Below are 14,038 nucleotides of genomic sequence, written 5' to 3' on the forward strand. Positions count from 1 at the left end.
TTATATTCTTCTGGCAAGTAGCTGTTTAGATTTTTAAAAAGCCTATGCCTGCAAGTGAAGCCAGTGGATGTGAAATGAGCCAACAGTAAAACCCAGGCAGTTGGCAGCCAGAGTGTTTATGGGTCATTTAGGTGTTATCACAAAGCCCATCAGTGTAATTTGTGCAGACTTTCTTCCAAGTGTGACTCTTATTTGTAGGCATAATTATGTCTACAACAAACCTTAACTTAGTGCATTCTTGGGGTCAAGTTGCATTCAACTTGAGCACATCACTTTTACCAAAAGTCGCACAAAGCCACCCCAACCATACTTTCCGCAGGAAAACAGAGAACCGACAAGAGAAAGCTCAGCTTGAGCAGAGCTGCACTGCCATCGGACCAGTAGAGAGGCCATCCTGCATGGAGCAGAGACTCCTGGGAATATCTCTTCGGAATCATGCAATGAAACATCCCATAAATAGTCAGGCCAGTTTCCTGACCAAACTAATAAAATCTGCAGGTTTAAGCCTGGAAACAATTTTGTTGTGAGGATGTAAGTATGGTTTTTGAGTTTGATAGATTTTATTTAAATGGATGTTGCAGTAACATGGGGACTGACTATTAAGGCTAAGAGCTGCAATTGTATCTTTTTGGTCCCAATGAGTGCCCATCAGGACTGCCCGGAAAAAGCAGAAACATTCTCTCTTGCTGAGCTGAAGGACTGTATGTTCACTGACCAAGAGAAGAATGACCCCATGCTCCAGGACATAGATCAGCAAACTTACTTTTAAATGAGCAGCCATGTCTACAACCATGCTACCCTGAACAAGTCCGATTCTATCTGATCTCAGAAACTAAGCAGGGTCGGGCCTGGTTAATACTTGGATGGGAGACCACCTAGGAAGACCCGGTACTGTAGGCATAAAAAAAAAAAAAAAAGGAATTGTAAGCTGACAAGATCCTTGCAATCTGTAAGGGCAACCAAGGGTCACCTCACCTAAAAGAAATAATAAATAAATAAATAAATAAATAAATAAATAAATAAATAAATAAGAAAGAAAGAAAGAAAGCAGCCACTTCGGGGCCATGGAAACCTGGATGCCTTCCTTCCAATAAAGAAAAGTTTGTTCTATCCAGGGCTAGAACACTTTGTAGGTGACTTTTCAAGTCTTAGCACCGTGTTTTTATAATATAGTCAAAAGAGTCAGCGTGAAGTCAAGACATTTAAATAGAAATATTTATTTTCTTAAAAATGTAGGTTAGGGTTTTGTTGTTGTTGTTTTTAAATGTCTGACTCTGAAAAGGAATATTGGGAGGAAGGGGGACAAGATGACACAAACATTTTCACTTTCATTACACATTCTAGGGCCTCCGTTGCAAAGCATCCTTGGTCCAGTTCCAGTTCATGAGACGTCACATCCTTTTCTCCACTCAGACAGGTCTCTGCCTTCGCAGTGTTTCTTCCAGCCTTGCCTAAGGAGGTGAGGGAAGCAGAAACAAAAGAAAAAAGCATGACAATCCAAATATTCTTAGTTTGAAAACCATAAATAATTAACTCAAATAAATAACTAGTAGTGTTCAGGATTTAGTTTCATTTACTTCTGAGATCCAAAGACTCTATGGTTTTGCCTTAAGACTTTTCTCTCCCTGGTTTTCTCCTAGTCATCCTTCACCTCATGGCAACAAAGGAGCAATTTTTATAAAGATGGTCATTTAGTTAAACACCTACATCTCTGAAAGTTTGGGTTCCCCAAGTGGAGGACCTGATAGCAATGTTCACGAAGAGCAGAGGCGCAGAGGTGACAGAGGTGAGCACCACTAAACCACCGTCCCATGCACAGTCCTAGGGAAGTGTCCTGCCAATTTATCATTTAACTGACGTAGTCATTTTCCTCTCCTGCCTCTTGTTCTCTCTCCCCACAGAATGTTGTGGTAACCCTCCAAATCTTATCCAAAGCTAGAGCAAACTCAAGCTTTTTTCCTCTGGTGTATTGACTTCATTGAGGCTTTCCAATTCATATTAGAAAGCAACTCTTTCTCTATTGTTTGGACCGTGAAATGCTGTTACAAATTATCATGGCTCGATACCTTCTTTCCTCCCTGTACAAATGCCTTCCATTTTGTTCACCACACCCTCCTCCCACCCCCATACACACACACTAATGGAGAAGGGTACAGACAAGTCACGTTAACACCGCCATGGGACCACACTACAGAGATGAGTTTGTCAGCATCCACTGCAGTCATGACAAATGGACAGACCATAGGTTTTGCCCACATCAGCCTAAGTCTCCCAAAAGAAGTGTCTTACCAGTAGTTCATCCCTTCTGTCTCTTTAACAATTTTCTTGGCACAGATAATTGCATCCGTGAGGTCATCAGTGATCAAGGCTGTAAGAAAAGAGGTATGGGGTTAGCTGAAACTTTGTTATTTGAGGTTTTCTTCAGTTTTCTCACTGCCCTTTTGGAATAGGAGGGTGGGAAGAACTAAAAGCCATATTCTCATTTTTTTGTTGAGTTTCTTTGCAAATCAAAGAATTCTTTTTGTTTCCAGATCATCCTCATTTTGGATTTCTTGAAGTTTCAGAGGAATAGATCAGTTCTGAAGGGTTTCTGGACATGCTTTTAGAGACGACACAATAGCAGACTGTTTTTTATGTACTAAAGAAATATACAAGTAAAACAGGATGGTACAAAATTTTCTCTACTTGGGTTAATTTGACATATAAGATATCTTTAATGGTAAGTATTAAACTTTATCTATTGTAAATTTACAGTGTATGTATTAAAAAAATTTTATCCCAGGTGTTTTTCATATGCAGAAAATTTTAAGTTTTATATCAAATACATTCAACTTTGCCTTCATTATTTTTCTATGTTTTCAGATGTAACAAATCTTATCATTGAAAATGTATTCATTGACATAGGCATTCTTTCCTGCTTGCCCAGAAGTGGCTCCACAATTCTTCTTGACACAAACATGACAGAAAAAGGCAAATAAAATAAAAGTCTAACATCACTTCGGTTGTAGGTTGGGTTCTCCAGAGTGGATGCTGAGTTGGGTTTGAGGTGCAAGGTATTTAGTGGAGATTCGCACCTGTGAAAGCAACGGGGCAGAAACATCGGACGGATAGAGATGTCCAGCTCTGATGCAGGCCCCTCAAAGCCTCAGCCAATCCAGCTAAGAACTCAGGAATGAATATGACTTGTCAGAGTTGCCCGCATCAGGCCCAAATGGCCAAGCCTCTATGCTTCTGCTTCACTCAGTTGCGGGGTGTTCGCTGTCCCAGGAGGCACAGCGTTAGGGGAGGCAGCTGTCTGGGGCTAAAGCAGTCCTTAAGGAAGTGCCAGGTAGATTGTCTGCAAATCACACAAATGCAGCTGAGGCGGACATCTTCTCTTCAGGAGAAATCTGGGCGGTATCTCCATGCCCACCGTGACCACCAATTAAAGACATAAAAACCCACACCATTTGATATCGTTTCTATTTATCAAGTAACAAAGATTTTTTAAGAATGGAGTAGTGCTCAAGGCTGACTAAGTTGCACTGAGATAGGTACTCTTGTGTACTTGCTGGTGGGAGTGTAATAGGTTCGACTTTTCAGAAAAGCAATTTAGCAGTGAGTCTTAAAGTGGTTATTTTTCACCTAATAATTTCTCCTTCTGGATCTACCCCAAGGAATTTATTTACAAACATTTATTTACAAAGTAGTTTGTTGTAGCTTTATTTACAAGAGAAAATTTATTTCCAAGTGGAAAAAAAATCTAATTTCCTCATAATTATGGATGTTCACATTAATAGTAATTCCTCTATATAACGAAACAATGAGCCATTTAAATCATGTTTACATATAATTTAATAATATTGAAAAATGCTCCCAATATGAAATTACCAACATTATAAAAATTTCTGTCTAAAGCTCTACTATCTAATATGGTAGCCATCATATACATGTGACTATTTAAATCCAAATTAATTAATACACTTAGAACTTCAGTTCCTCAGTTGCTTTTACTACATTTCAGATTTCATAGCACTTTTATTGTGGCTAGTGGTTCTCAGAAAGCATAACATTTCCATCATCTCAGAAAATTCTGTAGGACCATGTTGGTATAGAGAAAAAGAAATCATAAATTCACCAGTATTTTAAGAAAGATTAACTCTTAATCATGTGATCACCAGTGCTTTTAAATCATTATTATATACTTTCTAAGTCTTTTATTATCAGAAAAAAATCATCGCAAGGAATAATATTAGTCTAAAATGTTCCATTTTAATGGAGCATTATAATACCAAATTATTTTGCAATCTCAATTTAAAATAAAATTTTTCCTTGAGTATGCCAGTTTCATTGCTAATTATATTGCTTTCTCAGATAGGTGTAACTAAAAGTAAAAGATAGTGATAGATTTCTTTTAAGCAAATTCATTCTAAATGTGATTTATTTTTTATTTAAAACAAAAATCTTTTAACCAAGAGGAAATTAACAAAAGATATGATCTATAAATGATAACAAATAAAGACAATATATACAAATTCACTAGCATTTAGTGTCCAGTGGAAAATAAAGCTTTGTTAGGTTATAAGTTTTCGCCTTGTTTCTAGAGACATAGTATATAGAGTAATAATAGCTTTTACTAATAGCTAACTTTTATAGAAAACTTACTCAACGCCAGGCACACATTAAGTCTCATTATGCATCATCTTTTAGTTCTCATGATAACCATAGATATGGGCGTCATTATTATCCCTACAAACGGAGGTCAGACACCCAGTAAATGAGTCTACATTCAAATCTGGAGCCTAAAATCTATTATCCTGAGTTACTTCCTTCCAACAGAGCCACTTAAGCAAAGATTCCCGCTTAAGGACCACTATATGCTAATGAAGCCAATAATAAAAATATAAATGCTTTATTAATTTTTCAAGTAATTATTTATTTATTAGGCGATTATCAAACTTGAGTGCTTGGTATCTGATACATGTTCAAATTACTTAGAAACACTTTCTTTTGTGTGCATACGTGCTTGCTAAGTGCTGAGATACTGTGGTTTGTGTTGGGACGCGCTTGGGGCCAATTTCCTAGAAGTGGGTTTGGGGGTGTCTCAAGGGGTGGGAAGGACCCGGAGTACACATAGTGGGGAGGAAGCGGAGGGTTTATCCCTTATGCTAGGATGAGAGCGCACGCCATAGGCTCCGAAGGCCTGGATCGTGGAGATCAGGTAAGGCGTTTGTCAGCCTTCCATTTTGTTGTAGCATTTTGTTTCATGAGTGTTAGTTGCTTCAAAAGCGTTGGTTGGGCGTGACTTGGAATTTGCTTGGGGTAATATGTTAAGGGAGGTGGGGGATGGGAAGTCAAGGACTCGACACCGTGCTGAAATGTGAAACCGCCACAGAGGGGCAGCAGAGGGGCAGGAATGAGTTAAGATGGCACGTATTTAAAGGGATCCGTGCCAAGAATTGCTCTTGCTCGATTTACTTTAAATAGAAAATTTTGTCCAGTCAAACTTTAATAAAGTAGGGGTTATGTTGAACGGCAAAGCATCATTCAGTTGAATAGTTTATTCTCCCACATCCAACAACGGAAAACAGCAACAATCTACACAAAAAGAACTACGTATTTTCAGTTTTTGGTTCTGCTTCAAGTCTCTCAGTGTCTCTCCAGCATCCTACTGCATCCCGACTAAAATATCACTATCATGCCCGCAATTTATCTCTTTCCCCTCTCCAAAGTGACAAAGGCCAACTCAGATACCAGGCTGGTGAGAAATAGAGATTACTATAAATTGACTAGACTAGATAGATACAAGAGGCAAAAACCAACTCCTTTTTCTTAAACATCTCTTGTTTTAAGGTGGTCTATGATATTGGAAGAAAATAAAGATTGCTATTATGTCACATCTATGTGTATGTACATACATACGTATGTTTATATTTACATGTGTATATAACGAATATTGTGTCCAAATAATTTGGATAAGGCGGGCAGGAATTTTAGGAAGACAATTTGGTATGTGAGTGAGGAGATTCTACAGCTTCCAAGATGGACAAGAGGTATGTGTATACTGTACACATATGAAATGTCATGTACCTTGTAAACATACCTTAAGGCTAAATTATTTTCAGGTTCCCATAACGAATGTCCCTACTGTAATACATGGGGCGGAATGACATTGTCCATAATTAAAGACTCTTTGACCTGAAGCGAGGGAGGCCAGTCACAGGGGTGATTATGATATAAAAGCAACATCCTGTTTTCTATTTTAAACCTGTCCCTAAAAATCCCATGCTCTTTATGATAAGAAAACAGATATGAATGTTCTTTCACTTCTCAGTATGAACCATCTAACATTTTAATTTCTAGATTCCAAGATTGTTTTGCAGATTTAAGTTTGCCCCAGACTTCTTTAATTGGAACTAAATTGAACAATATTAAATTACTATTATATTAAACTGTATTCAAAGTCAAGCATGGCCAAGATGAAGTAACAGATTTCCTTTCTCACCGTAAACAACTAGAAAGCTAGATAAAATATATGAGAACATTATTTTTAGACATTACACAATAAGAGATGCAGGATCATGATCTTGAGAGATAGAAACCAAATGAAGTGAGCCTTGTGACCAGAAGTATTTTCCAGATCAGGGAGGTAGAATCCAGACAGGAGATAGATAACAATCTAAGTGGAGGAGAGAGATCAGAAGCTAGAATTTGTGGAGGAGGGTACCTGAGAGGTAGGAGGTAACTTTAAGGAGAACACCAAAAATCTGCATAAGAATTCCACTGAAAAAGGTATAAAGAAGTACAAATTACCAGTTATAAATATAGTCACAAAGATGTAAAGTACAGCACAGAGTATATTGTCAGTGACATTGTAATAACAATGTATGGTGTCAGATGAGTACACGACTTACAGGGGGATCACTTTGTAAGTTATTTAAATGTCTAATTACTATGTTGTACACCTGAAACTAATATAATATTGTATGTCAATTGTAATTGAAAAAAATTTTCACTGAGCCTTCAGCTGAAGGCTAAACTGGGCATGCAAAAGAGAAAACTGAGGTAGTCAGAGAACAATTACCAGGGACCTGAACAATTACAGAGCTCATGTGGGCTTGGGAGACATTTAATTTTTGACTAGCCGGAGAAGAGAGACCTTGCTGAACCCCTGAGACGGTCAAAGATACGCTAAAAGAGCCATGCCTTGGTAATGAGACTAAACTAGTTCTACCACAGAGATCACTTTAGAATTTCCCTAATCAGAATTAACTGCTTACCACAACGAAACTCAACATTCCCTAAAGGAAGACAACATAATCCAGACACTCAATAATGTAACGTACATTATATCTAGCAGCCAATAAAAAAAAGTCATTACATGTGCAGAGACATGAAAATGTGACCCACGACCAAAGAGAAAGATCAATCAATGACCAAGAGAAAGATCAATTGAGAGAAAGATCAACCCAGAAATGATAGGGTTGATTGGATTAGCAGACAAGACATTTGAATGATGTAAAACTATTACCCAGTATTGAAAAAAATATATAATGTCTGAAATGAAACATTCATTTGATTAATTTAATAGATTAGACACTTCGGATAAGAGATCAGAGAACTTGAGGAGATAGCAATGAAAACTACTGAAAATAAAACACAAAAAGGGAAAAAGGCTGAAAAAAGTGAAGAGTCTCAGGGACTTATGCGACAGCATCAAGTGGTCTAGCACATGTCTCATTAGTGTCCTAGGAGAAAAGATGAAAATTATAAACTCAGGGATTCATAATGTTAGTATCAAGATAAACATAAGAAAATACACATTACAATTAAATTGCTGAAAAATTGGTGATAAAAAGGAAATCTTAAAAGCAGTCAGAGAAAAAAGGACACATTGCATACGGTGAACACAGGTAAGAAAATCACTGATTTCTCATAATAAACAAGACAAGCAGAAAACAAGGAGCTATCTTTAACAAATTGAGATGAAAACGTTTGTCAGCCTAGAATTTTTACAGAGAGACTATATTCCTCAAAAAGGAAAACGAAACATAGACACGTTGATATTAAGAAAAAAAAGCATAAGAGAATGACTATCAGTAGACCCCACTTAAAAAAAAACATTGAAGGAAGTTCTTCAGGCTGAAGGAAAATGGTATCACTTAACTGCCTGCCCAAATGAATCGACCAGAGGAATGAAGATGGCTGAAAATGGTAAATATATGGTAAATATACAGATCCCCTTCCTCATTTAAATTTTTAAGAGATAATTGTTTAAGGCAAATATAATGAAAATGCATTTTAAGGTGTATGATATGTTGAAGTAAAATACATGACAACATATTACAAAAGATAAGATGAGTAAATAGAAGCATACTGTTATAAAATTCATATGTGGAGTGGTAGAATGTTATTTGAAGGCAGAATGTGATAAGATAATGATACCTATTAAAACTGTAGCATTACCTCTTAAAATAGAACAGAATTATAGCTGATAAGCCAATGGCGGAAATAAAAGAGAATACTGAAAAATATTCAATTTATTCAAAAGAAAAAAGAGAAAATGAACCAAGAATAGTTGGCACAAATAGAGAACAAATCTCAACATGGTGGATTTTAATTACATTAAATATAAAAGGTCTAAACCAAGGTTCAGCAAACTATGGCCTGCAGGCCCACCCTCTATTTTTATAAATAAAGTTTTATTGGAACATAGCCATGCCTATTCATTTACATATTGTCCATGACTGGTTTTGTCCTACATGGAAAATTGAATAGTTATAATAGAGACAGCGTGTGGCCCCAAAAGTCTAAAATAGTTGCTATCAGGCCCTTTGAGACAATGTTTGCTGACCCCCTGGTCTAAATATTCCTATTGAAAAGCAGAGATTATTGGGCTAGATATAAAGTGGTACCTAATGACATGCTGTCTATAAGAAACTCACTGTAAATATAAAGATACAGATAGATTACAAGTAAAAGAATGGGAAAAATGTATCAAGTAAAGAAAGTTGAGTGGTTATATTACTATCAGAAAAAGTCAATTTATGGACTTTTAAAATATTTCCTAAAGAAATATTACCAGAGTTAAACAGGGACAGCGACTCTAATGATAAAAAGGTTAATTCATTAGGAAGATACAACAGTTCTCAATGTGTGTGCACCTGGCAAGGCTGTTTTTCTTTCTGGGCCTTCTAGAGTAGGATTCAATTTTTTTCTTTTTTGGATTTTGGCAGAATTCAGTTCCTTGAGGTTGTAGGACTGAAGGCCCTGCTTCCTTTCTGGGTGCCATCTGAGGTTATTTCCAACTTCTATAGACCTCCCCCCCGCTCAAATCCTGTGACTTATGGCCTCTTCCCTCATCTTCAAAAGTTAACAATGGTGGGTTGAGTACCTTATATTTTTAATTTTTCTTTCTCCTTTTGCTATCACAGCTGGAAAATAATTCTCCACTTTTAAGGACTCATGTAATTAGATTGGGTTCACCCAGATAACCCAGAATAATCTTCCCCCTCTCAAGGTCAGTACCCTTAGTCACATTTTCAAAGTCCCTTTGACCTTATAAAGTAACATATTCACAGGTCTTGGGGATTAGGGAATGAATGGATATTCTGGGATGAGGGGCGTTATGAGACCTACCATGGGAAGTAATGCACATGCCCAATCGCCATGTTTAACAGGAAGACTCCATTGGCAAACTCTTAAGGAATGCTACTGAGATTGATCAGGATGAGTAGGGTTTAAAAGTCATGTCTGCAGGAAGGTGAAGATAATGATAATTTAGCCCAGAAGAATAAGAAATATAAGATGAAACATATTCACTAATCATTTTCAAATGTTTAATACATTTCTATGTATAAAATAGAGCAAATTTGTTTTCCTAATCATAGGAAAAACTATGATTAATGGAAGAAAGCTATAAGGAGGTAAATTTTGGTCCAACAAAAGAGTGTTCTAAGTTAAGGGCTGACCAATTACTAGGCGATCTACCTCTGGAGGTAGTGAGCATTCTGAATTAATGTACGGCTAGGGACAATTTACTAAATAAATTAACATTATTTAATAATTAATACATTCAAAAATAGCTACTAATCATCTTGTATGAATCAAAGAGAAATTTAAAGTTTATTTCCTGCTCCTAAAGAATTTTCTGTAGAATATTTTATGACTGTTTGTCTTCATCCTTGCTCCTTACTCCCTCCGTTCATTTATTTAATCAATATTTGTTGAGCTCCAACAATGGCCAGACACCATTCTAGGCAAAGAGGACACATTACTTAACAAATCCGATAAAACTTCTGCTCTCATAAAGCTTACATTCTTGAGGGGAAGCAAATAAGACAATCATTATTTCCCTAGCTCTGCTCCTTTGCTGTTAAATACCTCTTACATCGGTCCCTTCTCCACACCACCAGCCATAACTGTCAGGTCAACAATTGCAGTGGCACTTAACGGTCCCTTCTGTAATTTCTCTCATACTGTGCTTGCAGATTAATCTTTCTAAAACAGTGATTAATCAACTAATTGCTATCGATTTCCTATTTCAGGCGGAAATCAGTACATGCTTCTTAGCCTGGCTTCCAGGATCCTTCATGGTCAGAAAGTAATCAGCCTTTCCAATCACATGTCCCATTTTCTGTCTTTATGTCCCCTTTGTTCCAGATAGGAGAAATGTCTCACATTTCCCTGTCCATGCCCCACACGTCCCCACATGTACCTCTTCGCTTTTGTTGTTTCCCTTATCCGGAATGACTCCTCTTCATCTCTGAATCTCCAAATCTTAACTATCTTCCAAGTCTTATATCAAATATCACTGTGGCTACAAAACTTCCCATGATTTTCTTAATTATACCTTTTCCCTCTAAAGTCCACAGCATTCAAGCCAAATCTGTGTACAGTCATTTGTTTAACTTCATATAAGCATGTATTCTCTTCCCTAATGCCAGAATTCATTTCCGATGTATTTCGCTATCCTCAATTCTGTGCACACCTATATTTTCTTAAATGATTGAAGTAGAAGATTTGGCAGTGAATTCTAGCTTTATTTCTATTGTTTAAAAAATGCTATATGAACTGTATTTATTTGTCTCATTCTGTATGAAGAAACATAAATTGCATCTTTTGATTGAATTGCTTATGGAAATTAGTGGGCAAACAGATATCTCCTTCTTATTAAAGATATTTAATATCTCTATGAATGAAAGGGAAGTAAGGTCATTTGCCCATCTTCTTGTTTTCATGGTGGGCTTCATAAAAACTATCTTAGAAAGAATAAGTCATCTTTGGACAAGTAGGCCACAGGATCCAGAGTACTACCTTTGGGAACTGTGGAATCATTTACTGGCCTGATAAAGACCTACTTGCTTATTTGAACTCTAAATTTTAGTTAAAGCAGAAGAAAGGTGGATATCCCATTATCGGAATTCTTGCCTTTGCCCACAAGGATGAATATTGAAATTGTACCTGAGCAGGCAACATGACAGTGGTTCTTCTCTTGTAGCTTTGCATTTCTGCACCACGTATAACTGTTTATTTGAAAAATGCCATAGTCAATGCTTCCATCCTTCAGGACAGTCTCAGCTGTGGTGTTGTAATGGCTCTCATAGTATGCCATGCAGATCCCTAGATGGGGAAAGTCAGAAATGCCAGAAAAAGAAATGCATTTTTTTCTCCAACCTGTTCTTAGGGGTGAGTTCCCTTATATGTGCTACAATAATGCTATGCTCCTAATAAAACTCAGAGAAGGTCCAGGCAGGTAGCTCACCCATGGGGCACATGACAGGCAGGGATGGCATACCTGAGCTTCACATCTAGTCAGTGGCCGAGCTGGGACTAGACTAAAAGTCAGGTTCATCCTCCACAATGCCAGCAAGGGTGGCATCATTTTCTTGCTCCCTGGCTAGTGTCATTAGTACAAGACTCCAAGAGTGGGAACGGGAGGGGCAGGGAAGGAGCTGAGAAGCCCCAGAGAGCAGCGAGCAGTTCAGGAGAACATTTGAACACCTGGCAACCATTTCTGGTGAGACGGAACATGGAAAAGTTGGGAAGAGGAGTGAATGTGGATGGGCCTTTGACTGTGGGGGAGACATCCAGGGTAGAAAGAGAACAGGGTAGGAGAAATCTCACAGTTTCCGAGGCTGAAGCCCCTGTAGTTGTCCAGGCCAGCCCTCGAAAATATTTTTGCCAGTTTACAGCGAGTGTAGATTTTGGGCTCAGTGACTGTGGCCAGGCAGCCAATCAGGGCCAAGATGCCGGCGGCCTTCATCCCCGGGCCTGTTGGAGACAGAACCTGTCAAAGATCGAAAGACCAGGTCAGACAACCTTGCTTCATCCTGAAATTAAGTATGACGCCAATAATCTGCCAGCCACGGTTGTAAGCAGCCTTACCTCGATGGTTCCTATCACTTTTAATCATTCAGAATCAGCATCAAAGAAAATCGGTATACAGGAGGATACAGCACAGGGAAGGAGCGAGCGGAGGAGGCTCTTTCCTTAATGCTTTCTACATGGTTACTCCCAAGTAAATGCTTATGTTCTTAGGATCAGGAAAGAACTGTTCACCTAGAAACTACGAGGACAGTGTATTTCTAGTATTCCCATTAACTTTGTGAATAGAAAGGAAAGAATACAGAGTCAGGTATTCCCTATATATGCAGAAACAGACACCTGATTCTGGCCAGAGATGAAATATACACGAGTCTGCATGGACAACTTCAAGATTTATTGTTGGGGGCTTTAGGGAAAGGAGAGGAATTAGCATCTTATCTTTCTTCTATTTATTTTCTTGACAATTTTCCAAATGTGGGTTCATCACTTAACAAATATCAGTCTTATATCACAAATGCAATGTTTTTCTGGGCTCCTCCACCACTGTTCCACCAGGTCTCCTAAAAGTCTGGTGTCGACTTATGAGCAGGAAGGGAATGAATGACAATGGGTCACAAGAGGAGGAATGTGTTGGATGGTGGAGCCCCCACTGAATTATTTAAAATGGGAGTAGGATCAAGAGCTTCACCCCTTACTAGATACTAGCTTTCCATGAACACCTCCTTTCTCGAAGTGACGTGTTTTCCCCAAATATAACGACCTTGCTGGGATGGAGGTGGAGTAAAATTTCTGATAACTGCTTATGATACCAAACCTCATATTCATCCATATTTTCATCCAGTGTCATTTTCTGCAGCTTCCTAGAAATTTCTAAAATTATTAATTTCTTCTCATGGAGAAACAGAGGCAAAGCTAAACACGGAGCTGAGTGTTCAGCAAGGCCAAGGAAAGAGTTATTACAGGGACTTTAAAGTAACTAAGCAGTAAGGTAACTACCTGTCATCTGGGGTATGTAAAACGCACACTGGTTAATAGCAAACCATGTATCAGCAAACCAGGACTGCTTTGGTAAGTTGTATTGGAACATAACTACACCCGTTCGGTAATGTGTTGTGTATGGCAGCTTTCTGTCTACAATGGCAGAGCTGAGTGGTTTTGTTAGAGATCCTAGAGACCCCCTAAACCTAAAATAAAAATCTAACTCTTTACAGAAAAAGTCCCTGGCATATAGCATGGAGCTATGCCTTATCATTGAGCTAAGCTCTGAGAGGGAGACAGATGAGGTTTAAGATGCGAAGCTTACAGATTAAGTTGGTTTCCATTCCTTGCCTTAGAATCTTACTGGTCTTTAACAAATAAAATCAAACAAAACAAAATGCCACAGCAATGATAGCCTCAAGCATAATGTTGTACATCCTTCAAGGTAGGGGTTGGTATTTCTGGTCCTTCCAGACAGATGACTTCATCAGAGTAATTTAGATCTTATTACAAAGGTGGATTCCTGGTGACTACCTGCCCCAGAGGCATTGCGCAGGTAATTCTGTGAAAGAAACACTCTTCTACTTACTCAGTCAGTGATTGGCAGCTCACATGAGCTTCCTGCCTCCCATGAAGCCATATCTGATTCTTTCCAGGCACAAGTGACTTCGTCTTCAACCAGGAGCCTTCTTTAGAGCCCTAGAGAAAGAAGAGTTCTTGACTCTCTTGTCTGCAACTGCCTAGAGATTCTAGA

The 14,038-nt window shown here is 38.1% G+C and overlaps 1 protein-coding gene and 1 pseudogene across 1 annotated transcript; one reads left to right on the forward strand and one right to left on the reverse strand.

Moving 5' to 3' along the window:
* Positions 1–781: 781 nt before the first annotated feature.
* Positions 782–900, forward strand: LOC118609137 (annotated as a pseudogene).
* A 481-nt stretch (positions 901–1,381) lies between these two features.
* Positions 1,382–12,244, reverse strand: LOC107518983 (lysozyme-like protein 1). Its single transcript, XM_016161158.2, has 4 exons — positions 12,106–12,244; positions 11,443–11,601; positions 2,290–2,368; positions 1,382–1,451 (listed from the first exon to the last, which is right to left on the reverse strand). The coding sequence occupies exons 1-4, from the start codon at positions 12,242–12,244 to the stop codon at positions 1,382–1,384; spliced, it is 447 nt and encodes a 148-aa protein (XP_016016644.1).
* Positions 12,245–14,038: the final 1,794 nt, after the last annotated feature.

Source organism: Rousettus aegyptiacus, unplaced genomic scaffold, assembly GCF_014176215.1.
Source record: "Rousettus aegyptiacus isolate mRouAeg1 unplaced genomic scaffold, mRouAeg1.p scaffold_m13_p_10, whole genome shotgun sequence".
Lineage (NCBI taxonomy): Eukaryota > Metazoa > Chordata > Mammalia > Chiroptera > Pteropodidae > Rousettus > Rousettus aegyptiacus.

Bases quoted from the DNA above. Each gene is read 5' to 3' on its own strand.
- LOC107518983 (XM_016161158.2), bottom strand. From the start codon at position 12,244: ATGAAGGCCGCCGGCATCTTGGCCCTGATTGGCTGCCTGGCCACAGTC. The intron at 11,602-12,105 runs GTGAGATTTCTC...TTCCCCATCTAG, and splicing joins GGGCTTCAGCCTCGGAAACT to GGATCTGCATGGCATACTAT. The intron at 2,369-11,442 runs GTACAATTTCAA...CTTTTCTTACAG, and splicing joins CTGTCATGTTGCCTGCTCAG to CCTTGATCACTGATGACCTC.